Raw genomic sequence first — 23,765 nt, 5'->3', positions numbered from 1 at the left:
AACTTTCAGTAAAATAAAAAAGTGATATTGGGGAGGGATCTTTCATGCCATGCCTTTGGTAATTCCATCAACTGTGAAGTTTAAAAATTTAAAAGCAGTGAGGTTGATGCTAGCATTGTAGGGGAAAATAGAGAATATATATTTCAAATGAGAGCACTGATGTATAGCAAATGAGGTAGAGAGAAGTGGGAAAACAGAATGTGGGGATTTCTGTGCAGATTTGGCACTGGTGTTGTCTTGGGATGTGGATGGGCATTTCATTTTGTAAGGTTGAGGGAAGTCAAAGAATTAAATTAGAAATTAAGACGTAGCTTGGCTGAACAGCTATTTCATTAGTAAATAGCATGTTCATTGTCTTCTCATTAGATTCCTCTCATAATACACTCATGGAAGCTGACTGCAGTAGGATTTGGTGTTGCGTAATGCAGAGGAAGAATACAGCTGTCTCTCTGTGACCTTTCAGTGTCAAAGCCCTTAAATCTTTCAGGTATTCAGATTTCTGGAGTCACACCAGGAAGAGAAATCTAATAAAACAAGCTGAGTGTTTAAGAACTACTAAGGTTTTTAACCCTTTTTTGCCCCAGGGGGGTGATTCTTCAGACCATCTGTGAATGGTGAGAGAGCCTATAAGTAACTCCTGTTATTGTGTATAGGATATGTTTTCCCATTTTGCAGGATGATGGCTGTTAACTCTAATGGTACCGATTTTGGTCTTTTTTTTTTTTTGCACTCTGTTAATCCTGTCTAAATTTAGGTTGATTTTTGTAATCTTTTTGATCTAGCAGTCTCCAAATCCCTCATTTTTAATTAGTAGTGCTGCAGCGATTGTTGGTATGAGTTGTCAGTGTTTGTTCTTTGCCAGTAAAGTATGTGTGTGATTGCAGGTCTTGTTAAAAGGTCAGCAGCACTCCGTGATATTACTCGGTGTACGTTTTTTACTTACGTATATGATTTAGAATAGAAGTGCTTAGAAGTGCTTCCCTCATACAATCTAATCTGTCAGGTGGTTTTAAGGACTGACAAATGATCAAACAAAAGGTCTTTCTTGCACAGTTTCTCATCCCCTTAATAGGCCAGTTGCAAAGAAGGTGTGGGATCAGGACAGGGCTAAAGTATTTTTTTCATTTGCCCATTCCAGCAGTAAGCAGCCTAGGTGCTTTCTGAATGGGTCACAGCATTCAGTTGTGCTTCAGTAAGCCTTCCGTATCTCCTGTGAATTTTTCTGATACCTTTCTGAATACATTTGTGACTCTGTCACATGAAGTGTTCTGTGGCAATCACTTCTGCAATTTACTTACGCATATTTATTTGATAGAGATGTTTCTAAAGCAGATACCTGATAATTTAATGGAGTACCACTTCATTCTTGTGTTTGTGGAAACAGTGGATATATTCCCTTTCATCCAGTGTATGCTGTTTATCGTTTATAGATCTCTGTCAAGTCCCGTTGTTTCTTGTACAAGCTGAAGAATCAGGTAGCCAATTTAATCTCCCTTTGCGTATCAGTTGCTTGCTACTTTTGGCCTTGCTCATCTTCCTTTGCAGTGCTTTTGCATAGTCCCATGTTAATTTTGGGATCAGACCACAATGACACACCTTATTCACAACGCAGTGCATTTATGTGGTGGCAAAATTATGATTTCTGTCTTGCTTTCAAGTCTTCTCTCATCCTTTGCTTTCCTGTTGACCACTAATAAACACAAAGCAAGCATTTTCAAAGGACAGAAACCAAAAAAACCTTCTCCAAATTGCACCTAGGTCTTTTGTTTGTTGTGTGATACTTGTTAATTAGAGCCAATTATTTTACGTGTGGTGAGAGATGATTATACTGTCTGCATTGTCTCGCCATTAATGATTTTCACCTTCAGTTTTGTCAGCCAGCCTCACGGTTTTGCAAGATATTTCTGCAGTTCTTCATGGGCAGTTCCTGATTTCATTGTCTGGAGTCATCAGCAAACTCTGTCACTTGCACAGGTCTGGTTTTTGTATTTTTTTTTCAGATGATGTATGAGCACAGTTCTCAGCACAAGCTTCAGTGCAGAGCTCTGCAATACTTTCCTGGTAGCCTCCAGTACTTTTGAGAAACATCCATTTATTATTATCCTCTGACTTCTATTTTTAAGCCGCCAATAATCCATGAAGAGCCATCCTCCTTGCCCCTAAGCTCTCTTTAAGAGCTTTCAGGAGATCTCTTTAATAGCTTTAAAATCCAGCTCTGCCCTGTCTGCATCCCAGTTACCCCCTGCTGCAGAGCAGTGTGCGGGAGGTCCTGGACCAGTCGTTCCTCGTGCCAGCATGCTGACAGACAGTAGGTACTGCAGCTTGTGACCAAACTGCGTGCCCCATTTTCCTTTCTGTGGAAACCAGGGCAAAGGAGAGAAGGAAGAGAGGCCTGGTGCTTGCTTTGTTCTCACCGCATATGGACGTGGGATGCAGCTAGACCTGGCATGTGCAAAGCATTCCCATCAAGCAGAGCACCCTTGTGCTGTTGTCAGAGCTCATGTGGATGAGCAAGACATGACCTCTCCTTACCAAAGCTGCACTGACTTGCTTCCATTATAGTGTATTTATTTGCTTTCTAATGCTCCTCCTTCAGTCATTTTGCTAGATACAGGAAAAACACTTCCTAGCCTCCGCTCTCTTGAGTGCTCTCTCCCCACTCCAAGGCACATTTTAAGATATCAGTCACATTTGTCACCTTGCACACTTTTTATAAGGGCAATTTGAGCAATAAGCTGTGCATCACAGTTAGTAGTACAGCAGTTCTCTATTAAAGTTACTTTACAACTTATGGATGGATGCCATCTGGTCTTGATGATTTATTACTATTCATTTAACTGTATTTTTTTTCCTAACCTTTGTTCTATGCACGCTTCAGTCTGAAACTAATTCTCTCACTCGCTGAAAAGGGAGGGAAGTGCAGAGCCTCCCTGGACTCCTTTATGGAGAGCACTGATGCAAAGGTTTTATTTAACTTCTGCTGTGGCCTGATCTTTCTCAAACACTTCATTTTCATCTGATCATCTCTTGGCCCAGTGGATGTTCTGGCAGGTTTCCAGCTTGTGATGTGTTTGAAAGGATTTGATTATTAGTTTTTATGACTTTAGCACGAAGATTTGCCCAATGATTTTACATTTAACTTGGCATAATTATGCTCTCTCTCAGTCTTGTCTCAGCGTGACTCCAGGACATCCAGAGGGCTTTTGGGAGGATATGTTTCCACTTCCCTCAAGGTCCTTGGCACGAAGGGTTAGGATAGAGAGGAGGTTTGTCCCTTTCAAATCTGTGTTTGAACGTGATGCTGCTTTAATCTTTCCACAAGTTGGTGAGTTGTTTTGTGGCATCTCTAAATGCCTTTCATATTCATAGTGCTTCCCTTCATCACTTTCCCAGTAGAGTTAAATATTTATCTTCCAGATGAAAGGGAAACTTAGGAAGTAGATCGTATAAACTGGTATGAGAGGAAGACATGTCTTGGCTGACTTCTTCTGAGTGTTTTGCATGACAGCTTGAGCAAAGTCTTGATTTCTGAGGCAGCGTTGCTACAAGAGAACTGCAGCAGCATGTATAGTATAGAAGTGTTGTTGCTGATGAACCCCTGCAAGTGACAGTGATCCCTTGCATAATGTGTATAAAATGATACTCTATTAGTACTATTTCTGCCTAACGATAACTTTCTCTGATGAACTTCAGAAGAAAATTTATTGTCGTGTACATTATCATCATTTATTATTGAATGAAGTATTTAAAAAGAGTTTTGGTAAAGGCATAATTATCTATTTTTCTCATTTAAATTCTGATTTGCATCTTTCAGAATGCAAATGCAAACCAAAAGAGAGTATTTGGTATCAGTGTTCTATTAACTGCATAATTAACTGTTAATTGCAGCAGATACTTGGGGCTTCTTCTGCAGTAAATGTGCTTGGAATTGTATGGTGATTATTACGTTAGATTTTAGCACAAGTTCTCTGTTACTGTCTGGGTATTGAAGTTCTTCTTTTGCAATAACTGTTGCAAATGAAGCTGTTGCCAATTCCTTTGCAACGTAGGCCGTATAGCAGAGGAAGGCTTAGCTGGAAACTTGAAAGCATCTCTAAACTCTTTAGTATCAGTTACTTGGGGTGCTATTTTACAGGAACATCAGGAGGACTTTCGTAGCAGAAAAGGTCACTTTTCAAAACGAGCTCCTTTAAGTTCAATTTAAAAAATGGCAAGGTTGTGTGCCTGGCTAGCCATTGCTGTAGAGCTGTTTTAACTTAAGGTGACTTTCCTTGTCTACCAGTTTTCAGCACTGGTTCTCCTCAGGTACACGTGGCAGGAAGGATGAGGGGGCACTGCCCCCTTTTTATCAAGGAGTGTGTACAGGGGCAAGAGCTGCGCAAGGCACTTCAGCAATATCAGTTGAAGTACCTGGGAAGGTGGAGTGTGCTGAAAACACAGGCTGTTGTCACTTGGGGCTGAGGTAATGGCACTTTCTGTTTTCCATTTTTTCCCACGGATCTGGTAGGAGGCAGTGGTTTCCAGCAGCAAAACAGAGCCTGATGTTGTAACCTGTCCAGCATGCACCGCAGCTTGTGTAAGGCAGTAGGACGGCTGGCTGAGGCAGTCACCTTTATGCTGCCTGTAGGCTAGCACTTCTCTGGTTGAACCACCTAATTCCCAGCCTGTGTTTATCCATGGACAGTTCAGCCACCTACAGGGCAATAGTTGGTTTTCCCATCCCCTGCAGCTTCAGGGGAGTGCTGGCTGCCTTATGATTGGGAGAAGGTCACTGGTGGTGCCAAAATCAGGGTGTTCTGTGTTTGTTTGTTTATCTGTCTCACTGCCAAAGTTAGAGGGAAAACGGGTATACCCCAGATTTCTCTGTAGTTAAAACTGATGACAAAAATAACATCAATTTTGAGAGGATTGGCTGCCTGCATTTGCCATCGATGCTATGTAACATATTTTTTCCTTCCTGAGAGGGAGGCTTCGAAGCTTTAAGGGTTGAAGGCAGTACACTGAAGGAAATATGTTCTCCTCTCCTTCTGCTGGGGCTTGCAGAGTGAGCAGAAGCTGGAAAGTGCTGAATAAGTTCAGAATGAAAATTCATGATTGAATTTTGTCTGAATTCTACTTGTATTTTTGCCTTGGATTTCAGTCAGTGCGGTAACTTAACGATGCTGCTCCATCACTGCTGACTTTGGTTGCATTTTTAATGGCCTCAAGATGGGAAACAGGTGTCTGGGCACAGTCCGTCGAGCAGAATGATGCACAGCGTGTTTCTCAGTGTTAACAGTGCACTGATAGCCCCTTTAAGTTGAAGAATAGTTTCAGCTTCTGCTGTGTAGTGTCATGTTTTTCCGCTGTTATCTTGAGATGGAGTTGAAGTAAAATAGTCCATCAAGAAAGAGTAAGTTGCTGTTATAATAAGCTTCTTTTCATCTTAACCCAAGAATCTCAAAACTTTTTCCAGAGAATTGAACCCCTCCTAGAGCAGCTAAGACGATTCAGACCACAGGCTTCCCTAATGAGGTGTCTTGAGCAGCTGAACGAGGGACTTTGTGATATTGTGTCCCTGGTCTTTTTCCCCACTTATCTGCAGTTTGCCTGCCTTGCCAGAAGGGTTTCTGATGATGTTTCACTCCTCTCTGCCAAACCCCTTCTGGCATAGTGGAAAGCATACCTTGCTTTCTGATGTTTCCAAACTTGTTTTGACTTCTAGGCTTTTGGCAAGTTTTCTTGTTGGATTTCTTTTGTTTGTTTGCTTGCTTTTGTTACAGTGCGAAACCATTTTGGGTGATGTACAGATTTGAAATGAGTAGATTTTAGGCTTAGCAAGAAAAGGCCATTGATTATAAAATCGGAAACAGTTGTTACAGGGAATAAAATTAAAATCAGGAAGCACAGAGTGTCTGACACAGAAGTGTATCTTTGCTACAAGCATTATTAGGTCTTTTCTGAGACACAAAGGCCAAGGGACTGGCTCAGCTGCCTGTTTGTTCCTTTGAGGTGCTGTGAAAGAGCATGTCTTTGCCCAGTTTTTCTCAGCTCTATCAGCATGCCTCTTGAGTACTGATCAATCTTCAGAACACCCACCACAGGTTCCCTTTCTTCCTTTCCCTGACTGGAAGGATGTGCAGTGGCTTTGAGTAGTATCGGTGAGAAAGTCTGTAAAACGTGTTTCGTTTTGGTGCTCAGTTTTGCCTTGAGTGAATATTTTTTGATGTTTGGGTTTCTCTGTTTGGTTACAGAGTTACAGTCTCCAAACTCAGTGAGCTTTACAGTACTCAACTTAAGATGACTTCATAAATTACAGTATGTTTATTCATAGCAAGTTCTGTCTGAACAGCGTGCCAGTAGTTGCACAAGTCTTGCTGTGGCTGTTGGGTTTCTGCAAAGATCACATGAAGATATTTATGAGACATGTGGCTAGTTTGGTATTTAGGATACCTTGAGTAAACCTGTGAGTTCCTCCTTCTCAGTGTGACTGCTCAAAGCCTTCACCCCTACTGAAGCTGGGCAGCTCATCCTGTGGCAGTCTGGGGCACCTGTCCCATTTGTGTGCCAGCTGCTCAGGTCATTTACCTTGTCACTTGTCATTATGCTCAAGTGCAGCTGCTTGGGTGGAATAGGGGAACAGAAGTAGTGATTTGCCATGCTCTCCTTCACGTGTTCAGCTCTGTCTGAGCAGATGTTGAGGATGAAACAAGCTTAGTATTGGGTTGGTACCATGATGGCCGGGGCTTAGGACAGGACAGAGTGGAAAAATATTGAGTGAAGTACCTGGGACTTTCTTGATTAGGCACAAATGTATTTGCTGTATTTGTTCACTGAGAGAATCCCAACCACAGCAGCACACCACTCTTCTGCAAAGGTGCTTGCCATGCCGTTGGACTTCAGCAGCCAGGGTACCTGTCCTGTCTTCCTCCATGGAAGGGAGGGGAACGATGTGGCCCCCTGGTCCCAGTAGGGATGTGGCAAGTCATATAGTGAGCACAGGCAGATGGAAATTGCAGAAGATGAGGGGAATTGCACTGGTTGTGCATGGCCACTCTTGCTGCCCTCACTGCTGAGGCCACAGAAGAGGTCAGACAGGATGTGATCCCAGCATTACATTAAGCCTGTAAGGAGACACTCAGGGGAACTTAAGATGGATTAACTTAAGGTGTAAAGTTTAAATCATATTATTATGAAGGAGGATTAAGCTTAACTGAGCTAATGACACCACTTTTGAATGAGTAGCCACACAGCAGATTCAGAGCTTTGGTTCCATGCTTTTTATTATTAAGATGTACTTACCTTCTTGAATATCCCCATAAAGGTACATGCCCTTACATTCCAGATCTTCACACCCTCCATTTTCTGTGTCAAGAAGTGAATATGCTGTGTAAGATGCAGATCTGTTATTTTTTTTCTTAAATAAGTAAATATGTATATATTTTAAAATGGAGGGGCATAAAACTCTACCTCACTTTCTCCCCATGGATGTAGCAGCATTTGTGATGACTTGGTGGTCTTCATTCTTAGATAAGGCATTTATTAAGGAAGGAAGTAGCTTAGCTCAGGTTGTATCAACATGCCCTGTATTGAGTGTTCCCTACCCATCTCAGTAAATGAGCTGTTTCTATGGCTTTATTTTGTTGTTATTCTCACGGTATTGGGACACTTGATGTTAGCATCTGAATTTCCCAACAGCTCTGCACTCTCTTATTTTACACCGTGTAAAATCTAGTGCCAAGTTGAACACTGTAAACTCCCACAAAGTGCTCATCTTAACATTAAACAGTCATAAACTGACTTAATTAGTAGTTAGCAGTAACTTATACAGAAATAATATATTAACTGATTTTTCAGGAAGGAAACTGACTTAAAATTCCTGCTTCGGTGTACACTAAATCAGCCTACTTGGTAACCAGTGCTGTGTATCATTTTACCTAGCAGATAAAATATCATCAGGTATTTCAAGTAGATAAAGGATGACACAGTTAAAAGACATACAAAAAACTGACTTTTACTAAAAAAAGTAAAAGTCAGTTCTTCTATTTAGGCCATCGTCATCCATAAAAGCAAAACAATCACACAGGAAGGCCTCAGTGATCAAATGTCAAATGTCACAAAATATACAGAGCAGGAGAAAAGGAGGTCTCGAGTCAGGAGGCTTCTAGGTTAGCTGCCACAGAGAGGGTTCTGCCACTCTGTTTAGTGAAAGCATACGAAACCTGAGACAAAACCTCAAGATGTTTCATTTTATTTGCTGTGTGGCTTGTGGTATCAGATGAAAGCTCTGACACTTCCCATGTCTGCAGAGGTCAAACACAGAGAGCGGTGCTGAAAGCTGAGTGATGTTCTCGGGCTGGAGAACTTCTGTGCCCTGGGGAGGTAATAATGAGCATATTGCACTGGTCTTGCTTTGAGTCCTGCTATCCAATAGACTGCCAAGGTGTAAATTTTTATGTATTTATAAAATACAGTCCCTCCTGGCTTTTGCCTTCCAACCTCAGCATCAGTCAGGAGGCGCAGCATCTCTATCCTAGAGCGGGATTTGGTTATTTCAAGCAGAGGGAGATGGGCAGGAGGAGAGAAATCACCCTCTAGGGGTGTCTCAGAGTCTCACTGTGCATTCAGAGCAAGCAATGGCATTAAGAGTGCAAGTGTTGCCTGTGCATCCCTCTGCCACAACTCCTCGTGCCTCCAGTGCACTATGGAAGCAGCAGCAGTCACTGCTCAGCTGAAAGGCCGGGCCGAGTGGTATTTCAGTCAACATTTAAAGGTTATTTCCTTCCATTTGTTTGCTTCCCTGCAGTCCGGGATGCATAATGAAAATAAATAAACAATGCATTTACTACTACTATGAAGAAATAAATAAATCTGGAAGTTCTTAGTCCCAAGACAAGGGTGGGGCAGGGGAAAAGTGTAGAGCCTTGTATAACAATGGGGAGTCCGTTTTATTGGTGTGGAGGAGGAAAATAAAATCTGCTCTGGCAGTAGTGAAATAGAACACCAGGAAGATTACGTAAGTCTTTGTTTGCACACAGTATGATTCTTCTCATTCACCAGCCAGTTTGTCTATTTGAAAAGCCTGTTGCTTGGTTAAAATAATTAGCTGAATTTCGTCCAGTTCCTCAATTATGTGAAAAAGTGTTTGAAGAAATACAGACAATTGTTGTTGAGCATTTAAAATAATAATAAAAAAAAGTAGTGGTCTCTGAGCAATTATAGCACCTCATCTAAATACCCACATATATATCTTACTTTCAGAATGAGACAGGCAATTCTCAGCAACTCTTTGCTTTAATTTCTGTGGTTTGGGATAGCGTGTTTAAAAGAGCAGCAAAAAAAAGCCAAACCCACAAATTCTGCCTGCAACTTGTGCTGGATAGGTTAAGCCTGGGGCTGCTTGTGAGAACAGAGTTAGAATATGAAGGTAAATGTATTCAAGTATACTGGAAGAAAGAAAGGTAAACTGAGAACAACTCATGCATTTTTAGTACTTTAGAAGTGACATTCAAAAATTGACATTAAAGTATTAATGAACAATCTTATTATGCACTCCTTCCTTCTGGGCTATCTTGGATGATTATTTTGGAAAAGTCATACACAATTTTTAATACACTTTCAGTTTGAATATGAGATCACTGCAATGATTTTGTCTAATAGTTCCCACTAGGAGGTCCAGTGTAGCACATTAACAAGATCTTCAGTGGTTGGAAAAACATTTCCTCTCTTCTTCATTTCCTTGAAGCTAGACCTTGTGTATTTTCAGGAAAAGGATTCAGAGATTTGGAAATGGAGATTATTTGGGAAGGGTTGTGTGAGTGCTGTTGGCTGACGCACTGACTGTCCTGATAGATTTTTGACTTGAGTCTCCTCGGTGAATGTGAAGGCAGTAACATTGTGAATGTCATGTTGTGTGGAGTCTTGATGGGGCTGCATTATTTGGGATGATGAGAGTCACAGTGTTTGCTGGTGTGGTGGAGTTGAGCAAACGTAGATGATTCAGACACCTTTTATCCACACGTGGTGCCTTTTTCTGCCAGTGGTGAGCAGGGAGACAAGGCATCTCCCTGGGGCTGGTAGGATCCCAGCCACATCCCCAGCTCCCTCACCCAGCTGCAGTTGTCTCACTGACCTCTGCACCTAGTTTCCAGGTTGTATCTCACTTTTCTGCTGCTCGTACTGCTTTGTACTCTTTGTGTCCTCATGTGTTTATCCTCTGGATTGTTTTTTGGTTTTTTTTCTTGCTCCAGGGAACGGATGCGCCAGTCTGCGATGTTTGAACTGTGTCAGGGGATGCATCAGATCAGTCTGCAGTTTGTTCGCTTGCAGCTCAGCTTTGAGGAGTACACCATCATGAAAGTTTTGCTGCTGCTGAGCACAGGTAAGTTAAATTCATGGTTACATGGAAATACCTGAAAATACTCCAAATCGCAAAGAGGTGCAGTGGTTTTAATTGGTAAAACAAAAGAGCCCAGCTATTTCCAGCAGACCTGCAGGAAAAGCCTGTTTATACATCATAGGATTTATCAGCAGATCTTGCTCTCCATTCCCATGGGAGTTGTCTTGGTACTTCATATAAGTAGTAGGACAAGGGGCTTCGGTCCCCCTCTCTGTTTAGGAACATCTGGAGTCAGCCGGGCATGCCAAGAAAATGCAGCAGCTGCATTTTCTTGGACTGTGGGGATTTGGAATAAACCTTGACTCGATGCTCAAAGCCACTGGTTTGGGAGACTTAAGGGCACCTTCAAGATCAGAAGATGCACTGAACTTAGCATAGTAAGCCCTTTTGCAGTACACTGAAAGTTTAATAAGTGACAGTGCAAGCTTTATTTTTTCCTCAAGTGTCATGCTTTGAGGTTTTTTAAGATGGGAAATCTCCGTGTTTGTTATAGCACTATGTAGGAATTAGCAGATCAGTTGATATTTTCTAAAACTATTGAAAAACTTCCAGTCCCAGTACAACTGTATAAAAGAGGTAGTTTATACTTTTCCATCAGTCTTGATGAAAAAGCCAAATACCTGTACACAAACTTTCCTGTGTATGTTGATGGTCTTTTTTGTGAGATTCACTTGGTCACCTCTCAACGAGATAATGAATCAGTCTGATTAATGAGCGCTCATGATGTCACTTCAGTGATCTCATCAGGCAAGAATTCCCCTGGCAGAATGGGGCTGGATATGGCTGGGGAAAGGGAGGAGCAGGAGATCCAAGGGGCTGCTCCTTGCTTTCACTTGGGAGCAGCTGGAGGCAGGCCCCAGGGTGCTGTCAGCAGCTGGTTAGGACACCCAGGAGTTTACTGGATCCCAGGCAGTGGCACAGGCGTGGATGCTCCAGGCAGAGTAAGGAGCCTAGGAAGGACTTTGCAGCATCCTGTCATGCCCAGTGGCAGCCCCTCTGGGTGAAGTGGTGGGACTTTCACCCTGGCTGCAGTGCCTTTCCTTCTGACTTCACCCACCCCACCCAGCTGGTAGCACATTAGAGCACTTGCCTTTGAAAGAGAACATGAAGCTGCAGTTCCCATCTCTGCTGGAAGGGATTTGGATCTGCTAACAGAAACTTCCCAGGGCTGTAAGTTTTTGGGCTTGGCTGTCTCGCTTCCTCCCTCCCTCCTGCTGAAGCTGTCCAGCTCCCAGTAGTGAGGCAGTGCCTGCAAGGGAGAGACAGAATCTGGCCCCCAGCTCCCCTGAGTAGTCCAGGGGATGCTCTGCTGGGGTAAGTGGGACCGTGGGGACCTGGCAGTCTTTCAGGAAGCAGCTCACAGCATTTCCGTGCTTGGGGGATTTATCTCTCAGTCTGTTCTTGTGTGCAAGTCTGGATCGGCAAGGTGGTCCTCCTACGTTTTAATCAACCCTAGAGAGGCAGAATATTTAGAAAAAGAGCCTAAAGACGTTCTAAAAACGTAGCATCCTTTCTTTAAGATAGGTGTTTTAATATCATATAGGTATTTTATCTCTGCTACATGAGATCAGCCTCACCAGTTAACTCCAGCTAGCTGGGTCTCTTCGAAATGCACACCACAGTCACTAGAACACCTACAAAAATAATTTGTTTTGGGAAAACCAAGATATTTATGTTGAGGGAAAGAGAGGAGAAAAAAAAAGGAAATGAAGAGGGTGATAAAACCCAGAAAGTGTCCTGTGAACAGCAGCAAACCTAGTTTCCAGTGATTGTACCTTGATATAACATCATGACAGAAAAAAACAGGTTCATTTTCATTTGAGTTCTTTATTGAACCCTGTAATGAGCAGAGTACAAGTTATTTTGAAACTTTTGTGATGACCACATCAAGGAAGTTTCACTCCATTTACATATGGAAGAAACCACACATTACAACTCAATTGTTTTCTTGCTTTACACAGACCATAGATTTTGGGAAGTCGCCAAAAGCATTGCTGCATGTAATAAGTAGAATCAGAAACACTGGGCAAACCTCCAGAATTTCATGTTTTGCTTGAGTTCTCTTTATTTGTGGTCTCTCTTTCTGTCTTAATAATGTGGCTGGGGTGATGGTATAATAATTTTCAGACTGAACAGTAAAAAACATAGTAGTAGACTAAGAAAGAGTGGCTTAAGCAGAGCTTAGGAAGACAGGTCTGTGTTAAAGGAACCGTAAAGCCCGTGCATTTTATGTAGGGGCCACAGTATGCTCTAATGGCTTCACCCATCTTGACTGATGTCTCTGTATTCATCCAGCTTTAACTGAATTGGCACATCTGTTTCAGAAAGTTTATTTTTTCTGTCAATTGAGTGACAGAAATATTTGGCATTTATATTTTAAATAGAAGAGAGCAGAGGTAGTACTTATGAAATGGTAGGCAGGTTGGAGCTGCTACTCCTTGACTGCTTCTAAAGATGCCTCCTCGTGCTCTCATAGAGCACTTGGTGGTCCCAAGTCCTTGCTGCTTGCATGGTGGTAGAGCTCCTTCCCATTTTCCACTGCTAAATTGCTCTAGTTGATACTAGTGATAGAAGATAATGAGTGCTTTTTCTTAAGGCCTCTGCTTGAGCACTTTGGGTGGTTGTTATGTGTTCATTATGTGATTACAGTGAGACAGAAGGCAGTTTACAGGATTTCAAAGGTAAGGGGATGGATGAACAAGACAATTTCTGTCAAGATGTTAAATCAGAGTTAGCTAAATTGGAAGATCACCCCTTTTTCTTTTTTAATAACTAACTTCACATTCAGCTTACTCTGACATAGCTTTCCAACTTGCTTAGAAAATAAGCTCGCTCCTGTACAGTGCAGTATTTTGTTTTCCTTCTGTAGACAAATGTTTATAGAGATTAGAAATATTCAGTGGTTAAGAAATAATCAATCCAGGTATTAAAACATGAAAACATTTTGTGTGGTGTTGCTAATGACCTCTTCAGGGGTTTCCTAGAGGCCTGATCAATAAGTAATTTGTGTTTCTTTGCAGAGTCCACTAGAGTGCAGAAGTACACATAGCCCGTAAAGAAGCTTCGTATTTGCTTTTGTAATTAGCACTGCTGGAGTCAGCTGCAGCAGAAAGTGTCAAAAGTCCACTTGTAGCCCAATCGTGAAATGATTCCTTGGCAGATGACAATTTTGATAGGACAGTAGAAATGCTTCCATTAAATACTGCAACTGTGTCTTGGTCAAACCGTGGGTCAGGATGCCTGTTTGGGAAAGAGCCTTGTTACATACAGAATGAAGATCCTCTGTTCTAAATGCTACAGAGGTGCTCACTGCCGTTCAAAGAAACGTTAGATGTTACTCCATGTCACTTGTTCTATCATTTCTGCACATAATAGCTGTAATTCTGTATTTCTTCTGCTCCTCTCTGAAGTGTGGGAAATCATTCAAGAATGATAAATCGCATCTTCAGATTCTAAAGAAGTATTCATGATACATCTGCCTTTCTGTGTGTGTGTGTGTGTGTGCGTGTAGATGGGTTTGTATTAAAAACAGTTTCAGCACAAGGGTCATATGTGTCGTGTTTCTGAGATGTTATCTTGTCCTCTGCCTCAGCCCTGCATTCTGCACTCACGGATCTGGAGAGGAAGAGAGGATGCTTGAATCACTTGAAAATCTGTATGTTGATTGATTCTATACCAGTGTCTGTTAAATTCTGGATGTTACTTAAAAAGGTTTAATTCTTTCATCCGTTGACTTTTTTAACTTTTTAAGTATGCACAGCAGAAGAATTAAGCAATGCAGTTAATATTAATATGACTGTCTTTTTAATGACAGTTCCCAAGGATGGTCTCAAAAGCCAAGCTGCATTTGAAGAAATGAGGGCAAATTACATTAAAGAACTAAAGAAGATGGTAACTAAATGTCCAAGTAACTCTGGGCAGAGCTGGCAGAGATTCTACCAACTGACTAAACTTCTTGACTCCATGCATGATGTAAGTATAACTCCTCAGGGAGTGCAGACAAGTTGAACAAAATTCTCTCCGTTAAGGTAAACTTGTAGTTTTTAATTGTGCTAACTCATAGGGAGAAAAAAAGAAGAAAAGAAATTAAAAAAAAGAAATCACAGCACATTTTTAAAGCAGTGTCTGAGTGAAGTTGTTAACAAATTCAAGGACAATTGCCAAGTAAAATAAAGAGAACACAAGTCATTAAGGGCTGGGTCTTGCTGCCTTCTCCTCTTTTTAGTGGTAGTGTGTTCTCCAGTGATTCCCCTAAGACCAGAGGCTCTTCAACTGCAAAAATGATGTTGGCTGTGGTCCTCGGTTGGATGCAGTGCACGCTCACCATGCAGGGCACCTCAACTGCTGCTTAATGAGCTTTGCTGATAAGCATTGAATCAATTTGCTGGTCTCTTACAGCTGTTTTTGTTTGTTTTGTTATAATGATGATTTTAAAAGATACTTTAAGACTTTGGACCCAACTTGGTTATTTGATGATTTAACTGGGTTTTTGCAAGTGTAAAATTCACTGTACAGTTAGGTTGTCCTTTCTGCCCTGTCTCACTCCAGCACCTTGTTTTGCATGCATCAGGTGCAAGATGCCATGCATGACAGTAGGAAACTAAAAGTTTAGTCCCAAAACACCCATGCTTTGGGTGCATCAACTGTGAACGACTCAGAAAGGTTGTGGTGAGCAGCTCATGGTTTCAGAGCAAGATGTCTGTAACATTGGGATGGGAATAAGCTGGTTCTGGCTGACAGAGAGGTAAGTGCAGCAGTTTGGCTCTTTGGGCCATCTGACCAGCATCGAGGGTATACCTCTGTGCTCTCCACTGTGGAACGTGCAGTCCCACAAGGCAGGGATACACCTCCACGGGCACACTCACACCCCTCGTTGCAGCTCTCACATCCCATTCTCTCTCTCACGTGAACTCCATGGGAGGATAGAAGCAGACCGGCCACGATGCTCCCCCAGCCTGGGTGTTTTCGGTACCCCACGAGCACTCAGGGTGCTGGGGCTTGGTGGGATGGCACACCTTCTCTCTGAAGCTGCCACGATCAGCAAGTGACCAGGGACTTCTGGGGTCAAAGAGTGAGCTTAGCCAGGTTTGGGTGCCATAGAGCTGTCGACCTGCTGGCAGGGGCTGGAACCCAGTAGCACTCAGGGATGACCTCCCAGTAACAACTGGTAAACTGCAGCAGAGATTAAACCTGTCCCGTTCCACCCTAGGCATGCAGGAAAGTAAATGTGCTGCATGGAGAAACTGCAACGCTTGCTTTCAGAGCCTGAATTTAAATGTACTTCTTTGTAGTTGATTTAAATTTCAATTCTGTAGAGACAGTACAGTACAGTGCACTTCAGGTCAAATCCGTATAAGAGCCCGAGGTCTGTTTACAGAATGTACATATGGAATTATTTTTCAAATATTGTTCTGTTGTTCATTAAAACATTGAACATCTTAGTGGGAGGCAGGGAGAGTATTATTAGTACTGCAGTAACAGCTCATTCTTCAGAGATCAGGTTTCGCTTGCTCTGTGCCAGCAAAGGAAGTTGTAGCATTTTAGTGGAAAGAAACGGGGTGGGCGATAATATCATTCGCAAGATGTTCACTTCTGAACCTCAGGGCAGCTCACAGGCCCCTGCATTTTTATTTTATTTTCTTCATTTTTTTTTTGAGCCTTTTGAGAATCCGTAGTATCTCAGCTTTGGTTTTAAGGTGGCTGTGTTTGCGTGCTTAGGGTGACCAGGTGGCAGGATCACACGTGCTGGGAATGCCACAGTATCCTACATACATTTTCCAAAACACAGCACTAACCGCTGGGAGCTGAGCTAACCAGAGGAGGAAGAGCTCCCTCAGACCACTCTTATGGTTAATGTAATTTTTAATTAAGCTATTTTTATCTCACTTTTCTTTTAATAGAGCTGTTTATTACAAAAGGACTTTATAAAGTCCTATTGTTAGCATTCCCCTCTACAAAGGCCAGTTGTACAGTGCTTGCTTTCAGAGGTGTTATCCGAGATGTTCAGCAAAGGCACTTGTTTATTTTTCCCCTTCAGAATGGATTTTTTGGTTTTCAGTTTTTGAAATCCGTCAGAAGCAATGTACAGCGGTGATAATATTAATGAGATGTGAGACTTGCTCCTCTGCCCCCGCCCCCAGGTAGTGCAGGATTTCTCCTCTCCATCCACGGAAATGCAAATGTTCTGCTCAGCTCTTTTCTTGGGAGGAACACTTTCAGCTGTCACCTGTGTATTTTTAACTTACTCCATTATAATTTTAGAGGATGAGAATATATTTGGTGCAGAGCAGTCGAACCGGAGCTGAAGTCCCATGTTTGTATGCTGCCGTAGCTACAGCAATGGCATTTACAGCACAAGCCCAAAGGGATTTGTGTATAGTTGATGCTTAGTCAGTCCCCCTGCTGCCTGCAGCCTTTCCATCAGAGCAGAGCAGCTTCTCGCCATTGTGGAGTTCACTTTACCTGAGCGTGGCAGCCAGGAATAAAGGAATACTGCTGCTTTGCACCCTCGTGCTTCCTTTTATCGACCTGATTTTTAAATAGTCTTTCTGAGGACTACGTGAAATAAACCATGTGGGAATATCACGTTACAGTCTGCTTGACTTATATAACGTGAAGAAGGTAGAAAAAAAACCCCACAACCAACAACAGAAAACAATATGGTTTTACATCGCTCTGCATTCTGAATCATTCAGCCACAGAGTGAACATATGTACAGGTAAGAAAGTGCCGAGGTGGGGAAAGAGAACAGTTTTCAAGAAGGCCAGGTAGGTGCTGAGTAATTTGAAAAGATCAGCAGCTTTACTTAACCAGAAAACAAACAAACAAAAAAATCAAAACCCAAACAGTGAAGAGATGGAAATCCATCTGTAGCAGATGAGGCAATTGCGGGTTCATTCCCATGCGTCACCGTGCACTGCTGTGCTCTGTGTCTGTGTAGTGCTGCAGCAGCAGGTGCTTGGAGTCAGCACAGTGGCATGGCGTGCCCCTCCATTATTTTTTTCTCTTGAGACTGGCCTGCTTTCTTTGTCTCAGGACAGCATAACTCGCTGAGAGCCACCATGTGGCAGGGACAGCCCAATTCTGCCCAGGAGGGAAAACAGTTCAGCCTCGTGCCCAGGGACAGGCGTGGGCACGTCAGATAGAGGTACACGTGGTGCCTGGTCATAGGTGAGCTGCACTGTGTGGCCAGGCGAACGGCACGCAGGAACATTAGGGACAGATGTACTGCACGTGGTATCAAAAGCTTCATTTGGAGCCTCTTCAGCATCTCCTGTTGGCTTTGGCAGGAAGCGCTGTATCTCGTATGGCAAGCCTCATTTTATATACACAGCTTAGGGTATGGTTAGGCAGTTTGCAAAACAAAAGCTGAGCTTGGTTTCAATCTGGCTGATACTAAACAGACTTCGAGTTAAGAGGGCTTTTGTTTCGATGCCATGACATTAAACCCTAATTTGAACCTTCCCCTCGTCTTGGCAAGGCAGTGTGCTGCTCTGTCATTTGCTTGTTGATATTTTCTGCCAAACAAAAATAAATTCTTTAAGGCTCATGCTGCTGAATAATTAATTTTTTATGGTTCCTGAAGGGAATACTTTATAGCTGAGGTGGATCTTTCCGTAGGCTGGGAGAGCCAGGATTACACTCGCTCAAAAAGCTGACAGTAGGAAGAAGGCACAACTCCTCCAGGGGCAGATCTGCAAGGCGTGCTGCCGTGGTTGCAAATGTGCTTCTGCATGTACTGAGACCTGCAAACGCAGAGCTGCAGATGGGCCCCTCAGCTGTTGGCAGCACCTCTGGGTGCACTCACTGCTGCTCTCGATGCGCCCAGGCTGCGTCCCACTGCTGGTGAGCCATGGGGGCCTGAATTCTGTGAGGAGGCATTGCTTTGTACACGGAGAGGCAATTTTAACTCCTCATTCCTCTGCAGCCACTGCAGAAACTATGACCATCTAGGCGTGTGGGTGTTGTAATAGTTGATACGTGTCTGTGAAGTGAGAAATCACATCCCAGCTCCCTAACACAGACAGTGGGCCTTTCTGAAGCTCATCTTCCTCTCTTTGCCATGGTTGGGTATCCTCTGTTATGGTACGAGGTGTTGGTTGGAGAACAGCACAACTCCCCATTCCCAGTAGAACAAGGCAGGCTTGGCCCAAGGCTTATCCTGGCCAAGGGCTCAGGATGTTTCGCTGGTATCTGCCTCTGGGTTTGTATGCATCCACTGAGTATACGAACAGAGTTCAGCTCAGGTTCCTCCATGGCTTGTCCAGCTGTCAAGAGCTAGGCTACCTGCCGTGCTGTGGTTTCTGTGTGCATACGTTTATGGATGAGGGATGTGGAATGAGTGCAGTTCCTGAGTGAGATAAATGCACCTGTCCAGGCAGAAGTGGGTTCCCTGTTTGTTCTTGTTAGATACTTCTAGTGCCTAATTTGTATGCTTTTTATCAGTCTTTTACACCATGCTGCCAGGAGGTAAATACGTGGCTGGATTCAGAAGCTTCCGTCCTTGGACTTGCTTCTTTTCCCGTGTTCTGTGGGAAACTTCACTTTTTGCATTAGATTAGAGCCCTAAATTTCATAGGGTAGGAACAGAGCATCCAGGAGGTAGCCACTGAGGCCACACATACCTCTGCAGAGCTGCCTGAGCCACCTTGGAGTGCAGTGCTCAGCTTCCTGAAGCCCTCAGGGTTGCATCCAGGCAATTTTTGTAGGACTGGGGAGCAAAAGGGGCTATGGTTGTAAGGGAACAGCCGAGACTTGACCAGCGTTGGTAGTTCTGAGGCAGAGTACCCACTGCATGCGAGGGAGCTGCCTCCTGCCAGTGCACACCACTCCAGCTCCCTAGGAAACAGGCACAGACTCATTCCATTAAATTAAAACGGTAAGTTTTGGGGAGTGTCACTTCGGTGCAATAACACTGAGGTTTTGTCAGTGATAGCTGCAGCTAACGATAGCAAAAGTTACTTGGTGTTGCGTTGTTACCCTGCTGCTGCCTTCATTGCCCATTGGGAGGCTTCACTGCAGATGTGCTCATGACAGAGCAGTGCCCATGGACTTCCACACAGATCATGGGAGATTTCCGAGGGAGAGAACCTTCCTAGCACAGGAGCTAAGAAAGCCTGCTCCAGGCACTTCTGGCAGCACTAGGCATGCTGTGAATGCCAAACTGAAAACAATGCTTTTTGCTGTAAAGTTTTGTAAGAGCTCAGAGGTCATGGTAACTATATTAACTTCAGAGATTTCATTAGAAGATTCATTTTTCTAATTATGAAGAGCAGAATGGGTAGGAAAAGTCCATTTAATGGAAAACCCACCCTAATAACAGAAAATGAAGTTGGATTATTCGCCCTCTTTCCCAGAAGCATTTAATACAGCATTCAGATGTAAAGGTTGATTAAGAAAAAATCTGAGGACGGCTGGGAGAGCTGTAGCCTTAAAAATGTTTAAATGCAGTTCTGCAGGTAGTGATGAGAAGGACGAACAGTTATGGACTGACGTGTTGAAGGGTTCCCACAGAAGCCCATGCTTTTTGATGTCGAAAAATCATGAGGCAAACGTGGAGGTGTTAGCTTGTGTTACCTTTCTCATTTAGAGACCATTCGTAACCTGTGGTGCATCGGTCACTGTCACCACAAGGACAGAGCTTGGGTCTTCAGAAAGCAAGCAATCTTTTAATTTCCTTACTCTGGAGAGCAAGCTTCTCTTCTAATGCAAAGGTCTAACTGAATGACTTAACCACTTATAAATCAAGCAATTTGGTGTACCATAATATCAGATGAATGCTGCTTGGGTTGCAGAAGCAGGACTCAGATTTCAAAACTAACAGTGCCTATGGAACCTGAATTTCACATTCCTTTGTGCCTAGGCAACTGGGCAGCATTTGAGCACGTGTGAACCCTATGCAGAGAAGAGCACTGCTTGCTGCTTAGTTCTCAGCCTTCCTTCTCCCTCCCGTCAGTTATTTCTGCAACCTTTGCTAGCTGACCTTACGTACTGTTTACTAAATATATATATATATATATATATATATATATATATATATGTGTATGTATATATATATATCTTGCTGTGATTGGTTGTTGTTGAGTGACTTGGCTTAAGATAGGAATAAGAGGGTCAAACATTTGAGAGAGCTGACTTGGTGTAGAATATTATTATAATCTTAAGGCTACAAAACCAAGTAGTTTTAGAGTTCTAGATGATAATTTTTTGCTTGCTGGATGAATTTAACCTTTCTTCTCCCCTGTGGTGGTGCCCATGATGTGCTGTGTTATGACAGCAGCTGTGATCACCTCCTCTGTTTTCCATACTGGACTGTTACCTCATTTGCAGTATGGAACAGATTATGCTCTCTTCATGAATGCTGATGTTTCTCAGTTCCCCTTTATTCTACATGTCCACATACTCATGAATGCTTAGTATGACGAAAAGCCAGCTGGGAAGGCAGAGTAAATAGTTTCTAAGTATACTTCTCTGTGAATACCTAGATCACTGCATTTGAAGACCTTACTCAAAAATAAATAAATAAATAGCAAAGATTGGCATAATGAGGACGGAATTAGCTTGAACTTGGCAGCAGGTGAGCCACGAGCATGACATGGTTGGTTGGGTGGTAAAGGGTGGCAGAGATGCCCCAGCCCCTTCTTCTGTTCAGCAATGTGGGAGTACTTGTGTTCGGTGTCTAATCGGGGCTCGGTTTGTAAAGGTTGGTTTGCTGAGGTGCTGCTGTTTGATGACTGAGGCAATAGGATGGTGGCTGTCCGCCAGGAACCAACGTAATAATATATTTTCTGCATATGGTCTAAGTAGGAACAATCTCCTTCTAATGGCTGAAGTTAAACTTTTGAACATCAGCATTTTTTCCTTGAAAAACAAATCCTGTCTATGCTGCTTATTTAGAGCGCATCTGTTTTAATTAATTAGCATTACCTCATGACATGCTAGATGATTAGGAATGAACTAAGCAATGACATACAGACTCTTGTAGTGCTCAGCAGCAGCAAGCTATGCGTCTCCGTGATCCCAGCCCTTCCTCAGTGTTTGTAAATTGCTTGTATGTTTGCAAGGACAGTTGTGAAAATCCTGAAAATAATTTGTACGGTGTGCTGTGGCCCGGTATTGCCTGTATGAGGTTATTTTTTCAGCCTTGCTGGAGTACGCTTTTATTTCCTACCTCTTTAACTGAGCCTTTGCTGCAGAGTGCGACTCCCTGTTCAGTTCAGAACTGAAACAACGAACTTGTATTTGATAATGGCACGAGCAGAAATGTGTAAATCTTCTGTAAGGGCAGAAGGCATCAAAGTAAAATGTGTGTAATTTTTGACTTTTTAAACAGCAGCCTGCTATTTGGTGTGGAGGCAGATTGAAAAACTTTAATTCGTGTAGTGTGGTCCATTTCCTATAAGGTACAGAGCGAAAGAAAGCTCTGTGACTGACAAACGAGAAGAACAAAACTTGAGACAAGGCAGAATCCAGACTAAATTTATTGGTGCTTTTTAAGAGATACATTGCTTGGTTTTTTTTCCACAAACCAGAAAGCTGATGGTATCTGAATGCCATTTAGGTTTCTAATTTGCAGCCCTCTCCCAGATGGGAGAACTAAGATAGGGTTTCATTGGTGAAAAGTTTTGCCAGCTAATGGGTTGCTGCTACTGAGCGTAAGGTGCAGACAGGTCCTCTGGTGGTCCCACATTTAGCAACTCAGTACTTGAGGTCTGATAGGAATTTCCTTCTCTGTCACTGAGGGACTCCTTAGAAATTTTTATCTCATCTTTCAGGTTCTACACGTTGTGTATAGTGTGCTGTTACCAAAAAGAGGGGACTTTATTTTTGAAAATAACTGTTTCTGTGAATAGTGCCTCTGGAAGTGTAATGTGAGAAGAAAATAAGAAGTGTGGCTGGCATGTGTGTGTATTACAAATGTACTTCCATGCTCAGATGGGATGCATAGATACTGTAGGTTATGGCTGATCTTTTACTGAGGGCAGAAGGCTTTATTTTCATAGATGCATGAAGCACCAGTAGCAGCCAGTTACCTCTTAGCAAAATGGAAAGTGTAATAATGTTGAAAAATCAGCGTGGTGGTGTTGACGCGGTTTCCCTTCATTAGCTGATTTCTGAACAATGAAGCAGCACTTTGAGATTTGAGTACTTTTTGTTTGCCTTTCACTTCATTGCTTGCAAATGGACTATCCAAGTCAGAGTAAGATACTGTTTTCTTGGTAATAATCTCTCACAGTCAACAAGCTCTTGTTTGGATGCAAAATTCTCTTCATTTTTCCTAAAAATTGTTTCTTTCTATATTTCAGCTTGTTAGTGACTTATTGGAATTCTGTTTCTACACCTTCCGAGAGTCTCAGGCACTGAAAGTTGAGTTTCCAGCCATGCTGGTGGAAATCATCAGTGACCAGCTACCAAAGGTGGAATCTGGGAATGCCAAGCCCCTGTACTTTCACAGGAAGTGATAGAAAATGTCTTAAATGGAAGAACTTTGCCTTAAGTTTCCCTGTGTTATTCCACACCCATGAAGGACCCAAGAAACCATATTTTAAACATGCTATTTACACTTGTTCTGCAGTCTCTGAATAGTCTAAAATCATACGAAGGGTTTGGGGAATGGAAAACAGTTGACTTGGATTTGGCAAGACCTAGATGTTTGGAAATTACCCCATAACCCTAAAACACTTAGAAAATGTTCCTGTTCCTCTGGATGAAAAGCCATATCTAGTCAATAACTCTTTGATTTTGATATTTTAACAGATGGAGTTTTAAATATGCCATGTAGTTTCTGGTATTGTTTGCTTGTTTTAAAAGGGTTCAAGAACTAATGAGAACTTTTTAAAGCTTACCCTTGGTTTGCACATAAAACGTAAAGTCAATATGGGGCATTAATATTCTTTTCTTGTAAAAAAAAATAATAAAAACAAACAAAAACTCTATATATACACACATACAAACACACACACACACACACACAAACAAACAACCCTAATGTGTAAAGTAATAACAGAACATTTGGTGTGGAATACTCTGTTATCCCCACCTGTGGCATTTGTTATCCCATGTTATCCCACCCTAGATGATATACACTGTGTTAAGTGTCCATTTACTATTTAATTAAGAAGGATAAGATGTGAAAACAAATGCCCTGGTATCAATTTATAGTATCTATTGTGCTGGCTTTACAAATAATTTTTTGCAGTCTTTTGCTGTACTGTACATTGCTGTATGTATAAATTGTGAAGGACCTGAAATAAGGTGTAAGGAACTTTTGTAAATGAGACAAAAAAAATCTTTAATGGTTAATAGGATGAATGGGAAAGTATTTTTGAAAGAACTCTATTTTGCTGGAGACTATTTAAGTACTATCTTTGTCTAAACAAACAAGGTA

At 42.4% G+C, this 23,765-nt stretch overlaps 1 protein-coding gene across 4 annotated transcripts in view; it reads left to right on the top strand.

The window, feature by feature from the left end:
- The window catches only part of NR3C2 (nuclear receptor subfamily 3 group C member 2), a 196,153-nt gene extending 172,810 nt beyond the window's left edge, over nt 1-23,343 (top strand). For all 4 annotated transcript variants that reach the window (XM_065736372.1, XM_065736375.1, XM_065736374.1 and 1 more), the window contains exons 7-9: nt 10,230-10,360; nt 14,193-14,350; nt 22,684-23,343. In XM_065736372.1, coding sequence (XP_065592444.1) covers nt 10,230-10,360; nt 14,193-14,350; nt 22,684-22,839 — 445 coding nt within the window. In that variant the 3' untranslated portion in view covers nt 22,840-23,343. The remainder of the gene's footprint in view (nt 1-10,229; nt 10,361-14,192; nt 14,351-22,683) is intronic.
- Nucleotides 23,344-23,765: the final 422 nt, after the last annotated feature.

The sequence above is a fragment of the Cyrtonyx montezumae genome, unplaced genomic scaffold (genome assembly GCF_038088225.1).
Source record: "Cyrtonyx montezumae isolate F1298 unplaced genomic scaffold, pur_monq_1.0 scaffold_2, whole genome shotgun sequence".
NCBI lineage: Eukaryota > Metazoa > Chordata > Aves > Galliformes > Odontophoridae > Cyrtonyx > Cyrtonyx montezumae.
Note: the sequence above shows the minus strand (reverse complement) of the source record. Positions and strands in the feature narration are given on the sequence as shown.